The sequence below is a fragment of the Brassica napus genome, chromosome A3 (genome assembly GCF_020379485.1).
Source record: "Brassica napus cultivar Da-Ae chromosome A3, Da-Ae, whole genome shotgun sequence".
Lineage (NCBI taxonomy): Eukaryota > Viridiplantae > Streptophyta > Magnoliopsida > Brassicales > Brassicaceae > Brassica > Brassica napus.
In genome coordinates, this window is record NC_063436.1 from 8,896,339 (window position 1) to 8,916,208 (window position 19,870).

The following is a 19,870-nucleotide window of genomic DNA, read 5'->3' on the forward strand; positions in this document are numbered from 1 at the left end:
CAAAAGTTAAACCGGTTTCATTTTTCTCGCGATTTGGAATGGTTAATTTGTGCCGGTTTATCCTCAATTCGGTTCATAAAGAAGAGAAAAAAAGGAAGCGGCGCAAGTTAACACAACAAAATGATGAACACAGCGTACCGAAGCGTTCACTTGACAGCATCTCGTCTGATAAACCCTAACCCCATCTCCTCTTCCCTTCTCCATCTTCTCGCTGCTCCTCGTCGCTCCTCTCCTCTCCGCCGTCGGTTCTTAGCAACTCCTTTCTCTTCCTCTCTCTACATTCCTATGGCGGCAGGAGACGACCAGGTCCCTCCACCGGAGTCTCACCTTCTCGAGAAGCAGTTCGAGAGCTTCCGTGTCCAGCTCGAAGAGTCTGCAGCTTTGAGAGAGCAGATTCGCGCTGTGGTTATGGAGATTGAGTCCGCCACGAGGCTCATTCAAGCTAACCTCCTTCTCGTTCATCAATCTCGACCCATTCCAGGTACTTGTTCTTGAGGAAAGAACGAATCTTGGAGTCACTTGTTGTTGTGGGTTTGTCTCCAGACACGAGATGAGTACTTGTTCTTGAGGAAAGATTGGATCTTTGAATCACGCATTGACCTTTTGTGCTTAAATGTTTTCACTTTGAAGCTGTGTTGTTGTTACTAACGGCGTTTCTCGTTTTGTTGGTGGAGCAGAGATAATTGAGAAAGCTAAGGAAAAGATCGATGATTTGAAGAAGTTTTACGGTCGGCTTGCTGAGATTCTTCAGAAGTGTCCTGGACAGTACTATAGGTGGATATAGTAGCTGCTACATGTGGTAGAGTTTTGTCTTTTGAAATGGTTTTAGTTAGTGATGAAGGTTTTGTGATTTTATTAGGTACCATGGGGACTGGAGGAGTGAGACGCAGGCAGTGGTCTCACAGCTTGCTTTTATGCACTGGCTAGAAACTGGAACTCTTCTTGTGCATACCGAAGCTGAAGCTAAACTTGGGTGTATGTCTCTGAATCTCATTTTACTCTTTCCATGGTTCCAAATATATCACAGTGACCTGGTGTTTGTATTAAGATGATGATGCTGGTTTACTGCAAATCTGGATGAGGAATCTTTTCAAATTACGTTTTGTCTCTCTCTTGATGAAAATTAGCAAAACAAGTATTGGTAAAATAATCTGTCATTGTTTTCTGTTTTAATTCCACTTCATTGTTATTTTTCAGTGAACAGTTTGGAGTTTGGGCTGGAGACAGAAGATTATCTGACCGGTATGTTTCTTATAAAGAACTTGTAAATTGTCTAGCTGGGAGAGTCCAATATATATTCTGATCTTCAAGCTTTTCTTTGTTAAAATTTGCAGGAATTTGCTTCATGTCAAACGATTTGGTATGATCATTAGTTTCTATCCCTTAACCATCATCTCAGCTGGTTTAGGAAAACCTTTTAAAAAGGGAAAATATTTATGCAAATGATGTTGGATCAGCCTAGGTACGTGGTGAATAGAGTAACAGCAGGAGACTATGACTGCCCGAGAAAGGTGATGAACTTCTTGACGGATCTTCATGCAGCCTTCCGCATGCTCAACCTCAGGAACGATTTTCTTCGCAAGAAATTCGACAGTAAGTCTACCTCTTTCCAAATTGTGTATATATATATGTATAGAGCTAAATGCTAGATGATGATGAACATAATGGTTTTTGACAGGTATGAAGTATGACCTAAGAAGAGTGGAAGAAGTATACTATGATGTAAAGATCAGAGGTTTGATTTCTGGTGGAGATCCTCCTCCTAACGTCCAAGCCCAATCCTAAGTCTTCACTCTATATGCTCCTCTTTTTACTCTCGTTGCGACTTTCTTTAGATCTTGATGTGACGGCAAGGAGTTTATTTCTGTAAAACCAAAACGGCACAGATTGTGTTTCTGGAAAACCAAAACGGCAACGAATAGACAGATCCTTTTAGTTTTCTAAAAACGACACACTAGTGAACAGTGGGCCTTGTAGCCCATGTTTATCTGTATGTTCATTAAAACGGGGGTTAAAGTCGGCGTCTAATGAATTGGAGTCATCATCATTTAACGACGTTAAAAGGAATCCGCAAACTTTTCCGTTAACTGAGTAACAGTGAGAGGATAATAAAACAGTAAAACGTTCATGAAGAACATCTGTCGTCGTTGCGGACTTGAAACGCACGTTATATGACGACTTACGTCACTTTTGGATTTCAAACTCATTAAATAGAGCTCTTGGAATCCGCACAACACTCGTCCAGCACAAGAGTCGCAAGTTCATCATCTCCGTTAGTGTTCCTCTCTTCTCCTCTCCTTGTCTCTCTCAAGATTCTCTGTTGAATGATCTCCTATACATTTATACTTAACTGGTATGTATTTTAGATTCTCTTTGTGATAGATCTCAATGTATGTTTATCTGATTACGAGTTGAGTTTAAGGAAAGCTGAGATTTTTTTTCCATTTTTATTTTCCAGTTAAATTTTTTCTAGTATTGTGGGCTATTCTAGAGTGTATGTCTCTGTGGCCCACTTTCTATGTAATATTATCTTTTTGTTCTTTCTTTTTTCCATTGCATTCGATTTGTTGATGACTGTAATAAACAATTTGTAGCTGCTCAAAGTTTCGATTTTTTTTCTTTTTGTGTTTATCGTAAAAGATAATCCGACAGATATCTTGCCTATTGGAATGTCTGATCATTATCTACTTATTTTTATTTTTCAATCTAGAGGCAAAAGTCAAGTTTTTTTTTTATATATATTTTTGAGAGAACATGATTCATGTTGTGTATTTTGTATACTATTTTTTTTTTTTCAAAGTTTACTATCACTATTTTAGTATTATATGGATTAGGAAAAATTCTAGCTTTGTGATTTGTCATGTTAGATTGGTTTAATAGGGAACCTACATTGTAGCGTTCTTTTCAATTAATTGTGACCTGTATGTACTTTGTGAATATTGTAGTGTAAGAAACAAACATGGACTGGACTGGAATAGTGCCTCCTTTTGGTATGGACCCGAGACCTTATTCTCCTGAAACTTTTGCTGGATTCAAGTGTCACACTGTGAGAACATGTTCTTTATTCTTCGTTTGTATCTTATCTTATGACTTCTAGACCTTTTTTTTTTAACTTTCTTTTCTTGATATGTTTGCCATTCAATGAAGGACAACATGAGTAGTGACACGAAGCGTATGGAACCTAGACATGACAATATCTCCGTGGACAGTTTCTTAGGCCTTAGTATGGAGAATATGGGCATAACAAGCTCCAAGATGGATGAGTTTTCACTTGGACTTGACTTTTCCTTTCTCCCGGATGATTTTGGTACCTCAAGTAATATGCTGAATGCTTTTATAAGTTTTTTTCGGTAAATTGGGCTTATGGTTGGTTAATGACGGAGCTATCTTTCATTTTATCTTTTAAGGTGCACTAGATTCTTGGAGCACGCAAGATGGGGAAGCAGGTCTAAAACCAGAAGTATGTGTTCTCTTTATGCTCTCCGTTACATGGTTTCTTTCTTTGTCATTCATGAAAATGAACTTCTTATATTGCTATATAACTCATCTCGTAGATTCTTGATGGGTTTCTGGATGAAGTTGAGGAAGTGGAACATATCTACTCATCACACCTTCCAGGTAAAAAAATTTAACATTATTTTATCGTCTTAGTGCATCTCTGAGCAAGACGTGGTTTACACTTTACAGTCTGTTCGATAACTTGTTTGCAGAAACACAAGTCAAGAAGGAAGTATCTGAATTAGATGGTGAACCTTATGGTCTTATGAACTTCAGCTCAGAATCTTATTCTCCTAGTGGAAGCATTGGACTCTCCGAGTGGTCAAAAGAAACAGCTGTTCCACATGCTGAATCCAGTGTAAAAGTTAAAGATGAGCCAGAAGATGACAGGAAACCGCTATCCACTTTACTAGGCTCTTGGGTTGGACGAGGCAGGAGTCGAAACAAGAACTTGCTCAACACCCGTTGTACTAGGTAAAATCTTGTCTTGTTCCATTCTTATAATCCCATGTACATCAGATTTACTGGTGAAGCTGTCTTTTTGCAATGTTGCAGATTAGATTCTTTCAGTGAAACAAAGTCTTGTTTGTCTTATGACTTCAGGCCTCGGAAAGAACCTATGGTTTGCATCTCTCTAAGACTATCTGAGTGTTTTCACATTATTTTGTTAATCTAATTTTAAAAACCTGATGTTATTACAGGACGATACATTGTTATCTGATGATCCAATAACTTCATCTGAGAGCGAAGATGACATATCTGTAACAACAATCAAATCCAAAATCCGAACTGACAGGAGAAAGCATCACAGGATGTGGACTATAGATGAAGTGGTGAAGCTGCTTGATGGTATCTCTCACTTTGGTCTTGGCAAATGGACTGATATAAAGAACCTCTTCTTTCATTCATCATCCCACCGCACGCCTGTTGATATCAGAGTATCTTTTTTTTTTCACCATCCACCTCATCAAAATCAATCTCTTCTTTTTTTATAGTAGTGATTAGTGAGTGTCTCGGCTATCTTTTTCTCATTATGCAGGATAAATGGCGTAATCTACTGAAAGCAAGTTGCAGTAACAAGCATAATGGGGATGAAGAGGTTTGTCTTTTTCTTTTATATTTCATTTGGTTAATGTTTTGAGAAATCCTCTGTTTTAACACAGTTTTGTGAATACTCAGGGTGAAGAAAAACGACGGTGGTCAGCGGGTCGCACTATCCCTAAGGATATACTGCATCGTGTAAGAGAACTTGCTTCGCTCCACTCCAAGTCATTGTGTGACTTTCATGGCTCCTCAAGAAACTCAAGGAAGAAGAAAAAGAAGAGGAGTTGATAAGTCTTGATGGAGAAAGTCTAGTAGATTAAAATTGAAACCAAATCATTTGAACTGTCCTGGAAAGTTATAAGTTGTCTGTAGGATATCAGTTTTATTTGCATCTTCTATGTTGATATATGAAAACGAAAATGAGTACTCCAGTTTTAGAAAAAAGCTTCTTGATAGATTTTGAAGATGGGAACTCTCGGAAACAAATTCTTATTGATGTCAAACACCATAGCAGGATAAAAAAAAACGAGCTGATAGGGTGAATCTCAGATCAGAATCTCATAGCGATCTTAATTTTCACATCATGATTTTTCATGTCAATCATGACCGAAGGTAAATTCATGGCACACTTTCTACCACATCAGCAGAAATACTAAGGACGATCTTATTTAAAAACGAAACATTTCGAGAGCAAAGCCTCTGATAGAGATGAACGTTTTGACTTCTATTTTTCCTTTTTTTTTTGTTGAATTAATAGGAGCTTGGATGTGCTTTCATATCTCCCTAATCCTAAAACCCATCTGCAGTAATGCTGAAGACATGATATCTCCCTACGAGCACAAGAGGACCAACCTCTAAATTCTAACGTATGGAACATATTATTTTGTTCATTTCCTCTGTATTCACTGTCCTTCACATTCATGGTTTCTTGCAGTAATCAGTGTCTTGATGAAGAATAATACTCTTAGAAATCGGAAACAAGAACGCATGTTGGCTAAAATAGGATTTTGTTTTAATTATTTGCATATAAGTTTACATAATTACCATGTTATTGGTTCAGAGTTTCAGATAAGTTTACATAAATATATTTTTGGAATTTTCGTTTTGAAATATGATTGGGTTAGATTGTATGATACTATGCATGCTGGTTTTAGTTTAATTTTTAATTTATTTATGTGTTTGGTGGTGATGTCCCATCCCTACAAAAAGAATATCATTATTATTTTATTTTATTTTTTGTTAGAAAAATACTGTAGTATCATTAATTGTATGCATCCTTAACGTAAAGTACTATATGTATACAGTAGTTTTAGAAACCTAAACACGGACAGAAATTTTTTGGTAATGATTATGGGTCCATTTTTAGCTAAAGACATTTGATCCAGACCCAAAAATTCGAATTGAAACTGATCTAAAAGTATCTAATCTGATCTAAACCAACTAAAAATTTATAATCTAAAATTTTTCTACCAAAAAATGGATCTAAAAAGAATTGATTCGAATAGATCCAAATTCGAAAAGTCCGACATTAATAGATCCGACTGGATAAGAACTGATTCATACAAACATAAATATCCAAAATGATAACTCTATGTATTATAATTTATATTTTTTAATTTATGATTTAGTTGTAGTGTCTTTTTGTTTACAATCTTCATTATTATTTTGCAATATTTTTAAGTATCAAAATTTAAATGTCTAATTTAGAGTTTACAAATATTTAATTTCAATTAAAAATATTTAATTTCATTATTAATAGTTTATTTCTGGTTATTAGATAATATGATAGATTTCAACTAAATTTTGATGGAAGTTAAGTATTTTGAGTTCTAAATAGACAAATCACACCATATTCGTAACGTACCCTAAAATTATATGTATTTTACCAGTATTTTAATTATATACATAGATTGACCCAGTCTCGAAGGAAACCAATCCGATCCGAACCAAAAAAATTCAAATATCTAGTTGGATCCAAATGTCTAGGATCCAGATAATCTCAATCCAAAAGAAATCGATCTGGACCGATCAGAAAACCCGATATAGCTGGAATCGTCAAGTTCAAGTTTAGGTTGTTACAAGTTGAGTTGTGAATTATTGTAAATATATTTAAAATTACAAGGTGGACTTTTTAAGATGATCCCTCTAATTGCATTTTCTATATAAAAAGGTAAATAATTTTATTGTTCTTGAATTGATTGTATAAGTGATTATGCAAAAGCAAAACCTTACATGAGATGGTATTAACTTTACATATAAACAGACACGCAAGCTTATTGTGAGGTGATTTATGAGTTATACCATTCATGAATCAAGCGGTCTTTTATGTAACATTGGATATAACAGCAAACACTCTCTAACTTCTTTCTTGTCCCCCAATTCGATGGGAGGGGGCAGTGGGGCACGATCTTCAGCTTGCTGGTCCATTTTTGAATTCCAATCACTATCGAGTATAATAACAATGTCTGTTGTTTGCAAGTTCAAACCAAAGACTACCGGCAACGCACGTGTGCTCAGAACAACCATGAAGACTTGTGTGACTTGTGATGATCATGTTCAGTGAAAAAATAGTTTGGCCCAGCTCAAAATAAAAATCAAATCGCTAAAAAATGAATCATAAATTTGTAACCTTAGAAAATTAAAGTTAATAAGAGAAAAAAAAATATTAAGTTAACACATGATATTTTTCATGGTTTTGAGTTCAGTATTTCTAACCCAGCATATAAACAAAATTGTTATCCGTTATTATAAGCAGATAAATTTAAAGATTAAAATGATATATTTTATAGTGTTTTATATATATTCTCATCCTAATAAAAAAGGTTTAGATCTTTTTCAATTAGTAAATCTAAATTCCAAACCATGTACTCTAAACTTAGTGCATCTCCAATGTAAAACTCTATTTTTTCTTCTAAAATGAAGTAAAAGTGCAAATGGAGTAAAATTGCTCCAACCCTACTCCATTTTCCATTCCATAATGGAGTGATGAACAAAAAAAAAATAGATTACTCCATTTATGGAGTAAATTTCATTATGGAGTGAGATATGGAGTTGGGTTGGAACATTCTTTACTCCATATTTACTTTTACTCTATTTTAGAGAAAAAAATTGAGTGGGGATGGAGATGCCCTTAGAAGGCAATTTCTACATGTTCTATGGCGCGGTATTCTTTTTCTATCTTCCAGGAAAAGGGAGAAGTACTGTATATATAACATCATAAGAGTTGCACATGCTTGCATTAAATTAAAGGCAGAAGTATCCAGCTTAGTTTCACAATAGCAGTCGTTGTTACTGAATTTGACAGACTCAAACCAACTTCACAAAACACACACACAACACAAACAATACAGAGAATCTGAGAGAGACATTTTGGAAGAGAAATGGTGTAACAATGAGGTTCTCTTACTCACTTAGAAGGAAACATATTTGTGAGTTCTTAGGGGGATGAACCCTAATCAATGATACTCTCTTTCTCTCTTATTATGGACCCTCCAATATTGACACTTCTCCATCTATGTAACCTCCCAGGAGACAATAACCATTTCATCATCTCTATCTCTATCTTGTGAACTACATTCGTCCCCGTCTACTTGTACGGTGCTTTTTTGATCGATTAAAACTCACATGTAAATGCTAACTTACCTTATCATACAGATTCATAATCAGAGTTTATATTTGTCATCAAAGGCTGATCATAGCAACATTATTGCATGGTTCTATATTCAGTACGTGAACCAGATTCTTCCCAAGCTGTTTTTACTGAGCGCTTTTTTACCGGTATGTAAATTTTTTTGCCAAGTCGGATCAGCATATACAGCAACTGCTGCCAAGTATAATGCTGATCACATTTAGCAACATCATTGCAGAGTTTTGTAGTACTCCATGTAGACAAGTCAAGAAGTGATCTGATTCTAGAGCCAACCATTTCTGCAGATCAAGCTGATGCATGAATCATAAACCAGGGTCAACTTTTGATACATGACTATGGTTAGAATAGATTAATATACATACTTTATATAAAAAGTTTTGTTGATTTTTCATCTAAGTATTAATTTTGAAGTTTTACTTTTTATATTCGATTTTAAGCTGTGGCTTTTTTCTTTTAAGTTGTATTCCTACATAAAAATTTCAAATGATTAAAAGAAAATTAACCTTAATTTCCAAGAGAGCTTAGAGTTAAGAGAAAACTTAGCATAGATCTTTAGTCTAATTCTTGCGGAACACATGTTCCCATCAACTTTCTCCACGAAGATTTAGACCCATCCCTGGACTCCTTCCTTCAGATCTTATCTCCTCTCTATCTCTGCTCTTATTCACTTATTGTCTTGTGGAGTAGTCTTAATCCCCCCCCCCCCCCCCCCCCCCCCCCCCCCCCCCCCAAGAACTCTGACAGCAATTTGAACTAAGCAAAAAAGTGTAGAGCAGTTTTTTATTGCACATCTGTCTAACTATAGAGTGTGTGTTCGTACAATTTCGTATGAAAATGCAACTATATGAGCAAAAATGATTGAATAGTAGTACTGTATCATTTTAAAGTTGCCCATATCTCACCCCTTTTGGCTACCTGTCATCTTCAAACATTTAATGAGGAGCTCTGATAACTCTACCTCATATATATATATAAACCCATTCTTCACCTTGTACTCTCATCCAAAGATACATCCTCTCATCACAACATTCTATCTATCTTATCTATAACTTATTATATATCAATCTTCTCCTCCTACTAAAATGAAGAGCAAGTTCATCAAGTCCTGCGAAAAGAAACTGAAAATGATGACATGCAAAGTCATACCCCCTTGTACGTTTTGCAAGACATGCTGCCAAAGAATTTGCTGGGCGTTCAAGAAGAAAGCTGAGGTGATACCAAAGGATGTCCCCAAGGGACACTTGGTTGTCTATGTAGGTGAGGAGTCCAGGAGGTTTGTGATAAAGATCAGCTTGCTTACACACCCACTCTTCAAGGCATTGCTGGATCAAGCACAGGATGCTTACGGTTTCAGTGCTGACTCCAGACTATGGATTCCATGCGATGTGAGTACCTTCCTCCATGTTGTCCGTTGCGCTGGTGCTCCACGGCGTCAGAACAAGTGCATGTGTATCTAGGAAGGTTCTTGCACAGGGAACTCGAGACATTCATTGATTTATCCGGGCCCACGTTTCCCAAGAGAATGTTGGTTAATGCTAAGCTATTGCACTACACTAAGAATGTAAAACTTTTTGTATTGAATGTCAATAATTCAGCTGGGAGAAAATGTTATTAGCTAAATGGCAAGCAATAAACTCATTTAAAGTTATGTATCATGTATCACACTTCTCCATCTCCAATGATACACATGAAGCCACTAATGCCAGAGCTTGTTACTCAGTGGAACACATTAAAACATGAAAAGTGACTGAAGAAACATACAAGAGAGAAAGCACATAACAGTTCCACCTTCCCACACATCTCAAGACAAAGGCCGAGCCATCTTGAGAGCATTGTATTGCTCCGGGAACACGTTTGCAAAACATATGGCAGATTCGGGCACGGGCATGAATGGAGATGAAAATCAACGTCTATCTAATCTATTAAATCTGAAGTACAAAATTTTATTTACCTAATTTTAAGTGATTTCTTACATCTTTTTCACTCATTTTTAAAGTAATGTTAACCACTTAATTTATTATATTTTCCAAATAATTCGACAATATTTATTACAGATATATAAAATAAAACTTACATATTTTAAGTGTTTTATTACATTTTTACATATTTTTTTCACTCTTTCTAATTACTTCATTAATTAAACTTACCATAATAATTTGATAAAATTTAATTTTACGTGTTAACAATAACAATTTCACAAGTTTAAATGAAACTGATTCATTTATGAAATAATTCAACCGGTTAATATTTTTTTTATTTACGGAATCAGTTAGACATGGGTATCAATGTACTTTGTTGGATATTATAAATTTTCGGATTGAGTTCGGACTTGGATTCTTCCGGGTCCGAATAAAAATTTATGAACCTAAAAATATCAAAATAACTTATATTTTTAGGAATATCATCAAATAATTTATAAAAAAGGTAAAAATTAACACATGCACGCCAACATTACTTACCTAATTTTAAGTGATTTTTTACATCTTTTTCATAAATCAAGTCCATAATAGAAACCACCAAGTTTACATAAAGAGATGGTTTAGCTTTTTTTTTCAATGAGATGGTTTAGTTTTTGTCGGAGTGCAGTGTTTGCCTCTTAACAATTTAGTACAGATGATCCAAATGGAGAGAAAATACAAATAGAATTTTAACTGAATAAAATAATAACAATACTTCGAATACAATTAGAGTTTGAAACGTACTTAAACGAAGAGAAGATTCTAACGCCTATTGGGAAAGGCAAAAGAAACATACTCCATTTTAGTTAGGGCTGGGCAAATAAACCGAACCCGAAAACCCAAACCGAATCCGATCCGATAAAAATGAATCCGAACCGATCCGAACCCGACGTAAATACCGAATGGGTCTTGTTTTGTGGTATTTCGGGTTATGGGTATTATCCGAACCGAACCCGAATCTAAATGGATATCCGATAGAACCCGAAACATTCAAAACCTCGAAAAGATCTTGTACCAAACATGATCTCAATTCATAATATGTATCCAAAATACACTAAGAAATATTGAAAATCTAAAATACTTATCTATTACATGAAGGTTGGTGGTTCTATTATATGAATGTTGATGGTTAAAGATGGACGTTGAATCTTGAAGTATTTAGATTTTAATTTTGTTTTCGTTAACCAATGTTTCTCATTTCATGAGAACTTGGTTTTCGTTTTATGCTTTTATATATTTGGTTTTTTTTTTATCAGTAAATATGTTTACCATTCATTTGATTTTGAATAATCACGGTTGATGTTCCTTATTTTTGAATCGATTTAACTTAAGTTTTGGTTACAAAATAGGTACAAATCAGATATTTTAAAACTGAAGAACCGATTTTACTCATGTTTTGGTTATAAAATAGGTAAAAATCAGGTACTTTTAAACCGAAAAACCGATTGGGACCCGAACCCGAAAGTATATTGGGTTGTACCGGTTCTTTGAAGATTCACTAACCCCGATCCGAACCCGATAGAACCCGAACCGGTCCCGAACCGAACTTTCATATAATCCGAATGGGCCTGATTTTGATGAACCCGAAAAACCGAAACCCGATTGGATAAAACCGAAACCCGATTGGGACCCCGAATGCCCAGGCCTAATTTTAGTAATGCAAGAGACAGAGTGCTCATTGGCCGATGCGACAATGGTTTAGGAAGTCGATAAAACAGTTAAACACTCATATCTCAAGTTTGTCTAATCTTCCTAAACCCTATGATGCCATCTTCTCAATGTTTGACGGTTGCTGGAGTATTTAAAAAAACAATATATTTTACCTTTTAATTGATCCAGGCATTTTATTGGCGTTTTCGAAAATAAAAATATTTTAGCCTTTTTACAATTTTCAACAGAGTAGCTTGACCAAAATAAAGTAAAAAACAAGTTCAACTATATCCGAACAAAAACTGACTATCTGTATAATTAAGATATTGATCACATCATGCTTAGGAAGGATTAATTAAATTCTGGTGTTTAACCCTAATTGATATATCTAAATTTCTTATTCAAACCTTTTTCAAATCTATCTACAAGATCATACAACTTGAAGTCTTGAACATATCCATGCTCTGTTTTAATCTATCTACAAAAAAATTTTACCACTTATTTGCCAAAAATTTATAACATTGATTGATGAATTTGAATTTGTCAATTTCTTAATATGAGGATGATAGGAGTACATTTTGTCTACATATTTGCCCTGTTCGAAACTACGTTAGGCGCTAGTCGGGCGGTTGTCCTGGGCCTAGCGAGTTACTGAAAAATCGGGGATTAAGCGGGATTTACGCGGGGCCTAGTTATTATATAGTTTAGCATATAAACTAAATTGTTTGTTTGGTGCAGTGGTTTCCGGCATCTTAAACGTCCCAGCAACCTGGGTTCGAAGGCAAGTTAGCGAATTTTTGTCATATTTTTTTTGTTTTTCTTTAATGAAGGGTATAATTGTAATTCTCACTTCATCTTCCTCATTTAGGGCTGCGATTCTGCAACTCAAAAACACAGCCGCATTCTTTAGTTTTCTTAGCTACATCACTTTTCTCTGTTTCTTTAACCTAATACTTACAGATCTTGTATATATTGATTGATTTTTAACTTTAAATGGGCAAAAAACGAAGTTTATCAAAGTCTCCGAGTTTTTGTCCGATTAACGCCAAATCGAAACGCTGCTTGAACGCCAAGCGTTTATTCGCCGCGTTTTCGGACTCGGCGGCCGCGTTTTCGAACAGGGCATATTTGTTAATTAGAAAAGGACTACAATATTTCACTCAAGTTATACCTTACATTTTGTTATGTTAAAACATTATGGAAAACACTGAATTTCAAGTTTTCTAAATTTCAAACATTATAAAACCATAGAACATGTATGTGGGAGACTTATTTTGGGAAGGCTGTCACGTGTGTCCCACTCGTTTGAGTCACTAGGGTCGATTAGTTAACGATCAACTTTTCTATTTGATGTCGATAAAGAGAATAATTAATGTTGTTTATTTCCTTCTTCTTATTGGGATACCAAAAATACTTCGACGTATACGGTTCAAAACAAAAACCTATCTTTGCATCTGTGACAAAATAAAGTCAAGTATCTTGATCAAAATAAAAATCTACATATATAAATAAATGCAGTTAATGATAATTGAACCCAACACCTCTAGCACTGGTAATTTCTCTTAGAACCACTAGGCTAAAGTCACTTTTTATAAAAATATGGCCGCGAAAATACTTATTATCGTGTCAGCTGGAAGCCCATGCTTCTTCTGCTTGTGGCCAGGGCCGACACTGAACTGACGTCAAGATGAAGATCGTGAAGTTAAAAACTTTGCTCCAAACAGTTTTGCAATGTTTCCAACATTTATAACTTGATGCATATAATATATATCAAAATACATTTGTTGTACACGCTTTTATTAGTTTTGCTTTTAAAAGAAGGATTTACAGTTATAAATGTTTTGTGCCAGTGAAATAATGGTTGAAAAATCTCTATACATATGTCATTTTAAAATAACACTCAACTTCTATATATAGTCAATACATATGTACATGTTATATTCTAGACTAAATATTTTCTCTTTTAAAAATATAGAAAACAATTTTTTTAGTCTACAAACAAATGTTGTAGAACAAGTATGATTAATACAAAATAATATATATTTAAAATCCATACACAAAAAAATAAAAATTGTTATAGGCCTCTTTCTGACACATGCACACTCCACTATGAATAAGAATTAAAAAAAACAGTAATGTCATCAAACTTTATCACAAATCCACATTTGTACATCTATAATTATGAGTTAGACAATTAGTTAATTTGATACAATACCAAAACAAGAATAATCGAAAAACAACTATACCACCGCATACTAATAAGTAAGACATAACAGATAACCAAATTCTTGAATCTTAAAATAAATTTCAACTCGAGCATTTAGTGAATATCAAATTAACTAATATTCCGCCCGTAGGGCGGGCCGAGACCCTAGTAAAGAATAAAGTCAAGAATATACCGAATAAAAACTGAATTTCTGTCATTAATCAGATTCATGTTTAGCGTATGATATATCAGAATCACGTAGTTTTAGAATATTTATCGTTTTTATCAGTTACAAAATAATCATTTTCACTTAAATAAACATGTAGATAGATGACTATAAAAATTCGTTTAAATATCCGGAAATACGAGACGACACCGTTTTGGTAGAAACAGCAGTGGATTGAGAATCCTCTACGTTATGGAAAGTTGGACCACACATGATCTGGACCATTAAATTAAATGTAAAGCCATAAGAACCGTTAGATGTCAAGAACTCGAAGCGAGTAGAGTCCAGGCGAAGATGGACCCCATATTCGACCTTTAACACCTTTCTCTCTCTCCCTCCACTGCTGTGTAAAAGCTGCTCACATAAGAAAAGCAAACACTTAACGAGGAAGAAACAAACCCACCTCTTCCACGCTGTTTTTACTTGTGTTAATCAGATCTCTCTCTAGAGTTTTAAGACAAGTACTTAACTTTAGGTTCTGTTTCTGGGAATTTCTATTTATTCCCTAACTTTTCTGAGATCACATTCACTTTTTTTCTAAAACTGCTGAACAGTGTTATGTCCGAGCAGGAGATGATGAGAGTCTCACTGCTTTTGTCGTGTCTGCTAGCTTCAACTTGTCTCTTCACTTCCTCATCTGCTCAATCCGCAGGTAATTGTCTGTTTTTGAGTACTCTCTGATGTTTTCTTAGTAAGGTTTCTCCTTTATTTTGAAAATCTTGCCTTTCGTTAGTTCCCTGAGTTGAGATTTGAGAAAAAAAATGGAATCTTTGTGGGAATTGAAATTGATTCCAACATAAAAACTCAAACTTTTGTTATTGTTGATGATGAGGGCAGGTTTTGTGAGCTTGGATTGTGGAGGTACAGAGCCATTCACCGATGAACTGGGACTTAACTGGACACCTGATGATCACCATCTCTTCGGAGCAACCGCTAACATATCTTCACTCAACGAAACAAAGACTCAGTACACTACTCTAAGGCACTTCCCTGCTGACTCAAGAAAATACTGCTACACCCTCAATGTCACGAGCAGGAACCGTTACCTCGTGAGAGCCACTTTCCTTTACGGCAACTTCGACAGCAACAATGTGTATCCCAAATTCGATATCTCCCTTGGAGCAACTCACTGGACGACCATTGTTATCTCCGAAGCCGCCACCGTTGAAACGGCGGAGCTTGTGTTTCTGGCTTCTAGTCCTAGTGTTAGTGTTTGTTTGTCCAATGCCACGACGGGACAGCCGTTTATATCCACACTTGAGCTTAGACAGTTGAATGGCTCAATGTATCTCACTGAGTTTGAAGATAAGTTTCATCTCAGTGTCTCCGCACGGATAAACTTCGGTGCAGAAACTGAAGATCCTGTGAGGTTAGTCTGTTCCCTAAGATAGATGTTTTAGGAAAAAAATATTTCAGTAAAATTGAAAACTTCAAGAAAATTGAAAAAATTACTATAGTTTTATTGGAAATGATTTTATTTCAGTAAATGTTTTATGTTTTTTATGAAAAAAATTGAAAACTTCAAGAAAATTAATTAAGTTTATTGAATTACTATAGTTATTGGAAATTGATCATTGCAAAAAATGATACATTTATAATACTGATTTAATGTGTTTTCTTAATACTCACTCACACACATATTAATAAAATCATTAAACTTTCTATCAAACATTTGGATTGAAAATCTATCAAACATTTAATGTGTTTTTGTTAATTAATGAGCTGAAAGATAAGGATAAAAGTGGAAAATCCATCAAACATTTGGATTGAAAATATAAAACACATTTATAATGGAACAAATTTTGAAGTGTAGAACAACATTTAAAATGAAATGGAGGGAGTATATCATATGTGAAAGGAGGTAATAGTTCATAATCTGCTTCTTGAGTCCACATTGTGTTGAGAGAATAAGTTGTTGATCGCAGGTATCCGGATGATCCCTATGACAGAATATGGGAATCAGATTTGCTAAAGAAAGCTAACTACCTCGTCGATGTTGCTGCTGGTACCATGAGAGTGTCAACCACATCGCCTATAGACAACGGTGCGGTGATGGACAAACCGCCGCAGAAGGTGATGCAGACGGCTGTGGTGGGTACCAACGGGTCCTTAACTTACAGGATGAATCTCGAAGGCTTCCCTGGTAACGGTCGGGCGTTCACATACTTCGCCGAGATAGAGGATTTGGCTGAAGACGAGTCGAGGAAGTTCAGGTTGATTCTGCCTGATCATCCTGAGTACAGCAAATCTATTGTTGACGTCAAGGAGAACACTCAGAGAGCGTACAAGGTTTACGAGCCTGGCTATGTAAACATAACCCTTCCTTATGTGCTCAACTTCCGTTTCGCTAAAACGGCTGATTCTTCGAGAGGACCTATTCTGAATGCTATGGAGATTAGTAAGTACCTGGAGAAGAGTGGTGGTTCTGTTGATGGTGAGTTTTTTGCGTTTTTGTTTGTTGGTTTTGTGTTACGTGTTGTGGGTCTCTAAGTATGGTTGTTTGTGTTTGCAGCAAGTGTTATGGCTGATTTGGCATCTCTATATTCTTCAACTGTGTGGGGTCAAGAAGGTGGTGACCCATGTTTACCGTCACCGTGGTCGTGGGTGACTTGCAGTTCTGATCCACAGCCAAGAGTTGTTGCTGTGTAAGTAGCTTTGTTTGAAGCATGAGCATCTTGTGGTTTGTTATTTTTAACTTTGACTGTTGTTGATTACTTCAGCAAGCTGTCTGAAATGAACTTGACTGGAGATATACCTTCTGAACTGACGCAGTTGACTGGTTTGGTTGAATTGTAAGTTTACTTCATCTCTTAGACTTTTCTATCTTTGGGAACATACATTATTGATGTTGCAACTTCTTGTCTATGGCAGAATGCTTGATGGGAACTCTTTGACTGGTTCAATACCGGACTTCTCTCGGTGTCTGAACTTGAAGATAATGTAAAGAACACTCTCTTTAGGACCAAAGTTGTCTCTTAGTTTTGTATAAATGTTGATGAACTAAAATGTTTTGATGTGGCAGTCACCTGGAGAACAACCGACTAACAGGGAAGATCCCTTCCTCGTTGGCTAAACTCCCAAATCTGACTGAACTGTAAGCTACTTATTGCTATATTATTAACGCATATGGCAAGACATGGTTGTGTAATCTACATCAGCTAACCTGCATGATGGCTGCAGGTACTTGCAGAACAATTTGTTAACGGGGAAAATACCATCAAGCCTGACCAAGAACGTGATCTCTAAGTAAGTCTTTAGCATGAATAGTTCCTAGCTAGATCAGTACACTCATGTCTTCTTCTTGTAATCTTGCAGCTTCACTGGGAACTTTAATCTTAAAGAAAGTGGAGATAAAGGGAGGAAGTTAGGTGTCATCATTGGTGCATCAGTTGGTGCTATTGTTCTGTTAATCGTCACCATCATCTCACTCATGTGCATGTGCAAATTGAAGGAGGATAATAAGATGAGGAAAACTTCAGGTATCTGTTTACTCTTTGTGTTCAATGATTCTTAGGTTTGGTTTAATGTTACTCACCTTCTTCGTTTTTGGTTGCTTTTAGCTGAGTTAACAACTCGTCCCACGCATGTTCAAAGAGCGTCATCTACCTTGAGTGAAGCTCATGGAGACGCTGCACATTGCTTCACACTCTACGAGATTGAGGAAGCCACAAACAAGTTTGAGAAGAGGATTGGGTCAGGAGGCTTTGGAATTGTGTACTATGGTTTAACAAAAGAGGGGAAAGAGATTGCAGTGAAGGTTCTTGGGAATAACTCGTACCAGGGAAAGAGAGAGTTCGCTAACGAGGTTACATTACTCTCAAGGATACATCATAGAAACCTTGTGCAGTTTCTTGGTTACTGCCAAGAAGAGGGAAGAAACATGCTCGTGTATGAGTTCATGCACAACGGGACCTTGAAGGAGCATCTTTACGGTAAAAACATATCCTTCTTACTCTTTATTTGCTGCAACCATTTTGCTTTTAACGTTATGTGAACAAGCGTTTTCTTGTTCAGGTGTGGTACCACGAGACAGGAGAATCAGCTGGATCAAACGGCTTGAAATAGCTGAAGATGCAGCACGAGGTTCTTGCGAAACCTTATTACAAAACAAAACATAAAGAGTTCTTGATCTCTCTGAGTATCTGATTTTGTATCTGTTTGTGTGTAGGGATCGAGTATCTTCACACAGGATGTGTTCCAGCGATCATACACAGGGATCTCAAGACGAGTAACATCTTACTTGATAAACACATGAGGGCAAAGGTTTCAGATTTCGGTTTGTCCAAACTCGCGGTTGATGGAACCTCACATGTCTCCAGCATTGTCCGTGGCACAGTTGGATACCTAGACCCTGAGTAAGCTATAGACGCATAACTAACGAACTACATCACATATCTTTAACTTTGACACTAACATAATGTTGTTATTTAGGTACTATATCTCGCAGCAGTTAACGGAGAAGAGTGACGTATACAGCTTCGGAGTCATTCTTCTTGAGCTTATATCAGGACAAGAAGCCATATCTAATGAAAACTTCGGTGCCAACTGCAGGAACATAGTCCAATGGGTTAGTTTTCATCTTCTAGTTTTCTTGCATTCTGGTTTTTGGTTTTTGTTTTGTTGAGTATATATAAAGGATTTTTGGACTTATCCAGAGGCATGGGTATTTCGGGTATTGGTTTGGTTCGATTTAGTTTGGTTTTTGGTTTTTTCGGTTCAAGAAATATAGGATCCGTATGAAATTTGGTTTGGTTATTTCAGTTTTCGGTTACAAAGTTGGGAACGGGCTAATATCAAGATAATTTCGGGTCCAGTTCACTTCCGGTTTGACTCCTGTTTTTTGGTTAATTCGAGTTTAAAAAATCTGATACTAAAATTTAAAGTTGAAAGTTAAGAAAAAATGGTATCAGAGTTTGTTCGTTTATTGGTCTAGAAAGAGTTTATTTCCGGTCATAAAAGTGGATTATTGTTTGGTTTTGTGTAGGCCAAGATGCATATAGACAACGGGGACATAAGAGGGATCATAGATCCAGCGCTAGCGGAAGATGACTACAGTCTCCAGTCAATGTGGAAGATAGCAGAGAAGGCGTTGCTGTGTGTGAAGCCTCACGGGAACATGAGACCGTCGATGTCGGAGGTGCAGAAGGATATACAAGACGCGATAAGGATGGAGAAGGAAGCTTTGGTTGGAAGAGGAGGGATATCGGATGAGTTTTCAAGAAGCTCGGCGCATTCGTCGTCGTTCAACATGGGAATGCGTGATAACTATGTGTCTATTGATGAGTCTGTCTTGACGCCAACAGCTCGGTAGTAGAGGATTCGGGTTTTGTATAGAATGCATGATGCTTGCAATCATCACTCATGTGCTTTCACGTTGTTTGGTCTTTTTAATTGAATTTTTTTTTAGTTTTTGAGGGTAACGCTATGGTTTTGGAGTACAAGAAATGCTTCGAGCTGTTTTTTTCTTAATTACTTCTTGACGATTTATTTGGGGTTGTGAAATATATTAATGTTATTATATTCCACGTTTTAAGTTTTAACTCGATAATTATTTCTCGTTCTTTTTGTTTTATGTTATTGGGAAATTTTGAATTCCGTGAATTTTAAATTGCCATTTTTACAATACAGTTTACTAGTTT

The 19,870-nt window shown here is 36.0% G+C and overlaps 4 protein-coding genes across 6 annotated transcripts; all 4 read left to right on the forward strand.

The window, feature by feature from the left end:
- Nucleotides 1-96: 96 nt before the first annotated feature.
- LOC106441056 (translin-like) lies at nt 97-1,947 on the forward strand. Its single transcript, XM_013882830.3, has 7 exons — nt 97-481; nt 678-774; nt 860-975; nt 1,198-1,242; nt 1,335-1,360; nt 1,458-1,593; nt 1,679-1,947. Exons 1-7 carry the CDS (start codon nt 121-123, stop codon nt 1,783-1,785), a joined length of 888 nt encoding a protein of 295 aa, XP_013738284.2. The 5' UTR covers nt 97-120; the 3' UTR covers nt 1,786-1,947.
- Nucleotides 1,948-2,154: 207 nt separating this feature from the next.
- Nucleotides 2,155-4,996, forward strand: LOC106441055. The gene is made up of 10 exons (XM_048775686.1): nt 2,155-2,353; nt 2,946-3,046; nt 3,148-3,316; nt 3,408-3,460; nt 3,555-3,618; nt 3,711-3,972; nt 4,054-4,120; nt 4,200-4,436; nt 4,538-4,597; nt 4,678-4,996. The coding sequence occupies exons 2-10, from the start codon at nt 2,960-2,962 to the stop codon at nt 4,828-4,830; spliced, it is 1,152 nt and encodes a 383-aa protein (XP_048631643.1). The 5' UTR covers nt 2,155-2,353; nt 2,946-2,959; the 3' UTR covers nt 4,831-4,996.
- Nucleotides 4,997-8,948: 3,952 nt separating this feature from the next.
- Nucleotides 8,949-9,846, forward strand: LOC106444735 (indole-3-acetic acid-induced protein ARG7-like). The gene has a single exon (XM_048775688.1). It carries the CDS (start codon nt 9,274-9,276, stop codon nt 9,646-9,648), a length of 375 nt encoding a protein of 124 aa, XP_048631645.1. The 5' UTR covers nt 8,949-9,273; the 3' UTR covers nt 9,649-9,846.
- Nucleotides 9,847-14,547: 4,701 nt separating this feature from the next.
- LOC106441057 (probable LRR receptor-like serine/threonine-protein kinase At1g67720) lies at nt 14,548-19,782 on the forward strand. Of its 3 annotated transcripts, none has more exons than XM_048775691.1 (15): nt 14,548-14,706; nt 14,802-14,883; nt 15,069-15,600; nt 16,157-16,665; nt 16,744-16,876; nt 16,952-17,023; nt 17,103-17,171; nt 17,254-17,325; nt 17,412-17,477; nt 17,547-17,710; nt 17,792-18,163; nt 18,246-18,314; nt 18,400-18,586; nt 18,663-18,798; nt 19,216-19,782. In XM_048775691.1, the coding sequence occupies exons 2-15, from the start codon at nt 14,805-14,807 to the stop codon at nt 19,540-19,542; spliced, it is 2,787 nt and encodes a 928-aa protein (XP_048631648.1). In that variant the 5' UTR covers nt 14,548-14,706; nt 14,802-14,804; the 3' UTR covers nt 19,543-19,782. The 3 variants fall into 3 exon arrangements, with proteins under 3 accessions (XP_048631648.1, XP_048631646.1, XP_048631647.1); XM_048775690.1 differs by having other exon boundaries at nt 14,611-14,692; nt 14,786-14,883; XM_048775689.1 differs by having other exon boundaries at nt 14,590-14,883.
- Nucleotides 19,783-19,870: the final 88 nt, after the last annotated feature.

Coding starts and splice junctions, on each gene's coding strand:
- LOC106441056 (XM_013882830.3), top strand. CDS start 121: ATGATGAACACAGCGTACCGAAGCGTTCACTTGACAGCATCTCGTCTG. Junction 775..859: donor TGTCCTGGACAGTACTATAG/GTGGATATAGTA, acceptor TGATTTTATTAG/GTACCATGGGGACTGGAGGA. Junction 1,594..1,678: donor TCTTCGCAAGAAATTCGACA/GTAAGTCTACCT, acceptor GGTTTTTGACAG/GTATGAAGTATGACCTAAGA.
- LOC106441055 (XM_048775686.1), top strand. CDS start 2,960: ATGGACTGGACTGGAATAGTGCCTCCTTTTGGTATGGACCCGAGACCT. Junction 3,317..3,407: donor GGATGATTTTGGTACCTCAA/GTAATATGCTGA, acceptor TTATCTTTTAAG/GTGCACTAGATTCTTGGAGC. Junction 4,598..4,677: donor AGCATAATGGGGATGAAGAG/GTTTGTCTTTTT, acceptor GTGAATACTCAG/GGTGAAGAAAAACGACGGTG.
- LOC106444735 (XM_048775688.1), top strand. CDS start 9,274: ATGAAGAGCAAGTTCATCAAGTCCTGCGAAAAGAAACTGAAAATGATG.
- LOC106441057 (XM_048775689.1), top strand. CDS start 14,790: ATGTCCGAGCAGGAGATGATGAGAGTCTCACTGCTTTTGTCGTGTCTG. Junction 15,601..16,156: donor GAAACTGAAGATCCTGTGAG/GTTAGTCTGTTC, acceptor TGTTGATCGCAG/GTATCCGGATGATCCCTATG. Junction 17,478..17,546: donor ACCAAGAACGTGATCTCTAA/GTAAGTCTTTAG, acceptor GTAATCTTGCAG/CTTCACTGGGAACTTTAATC.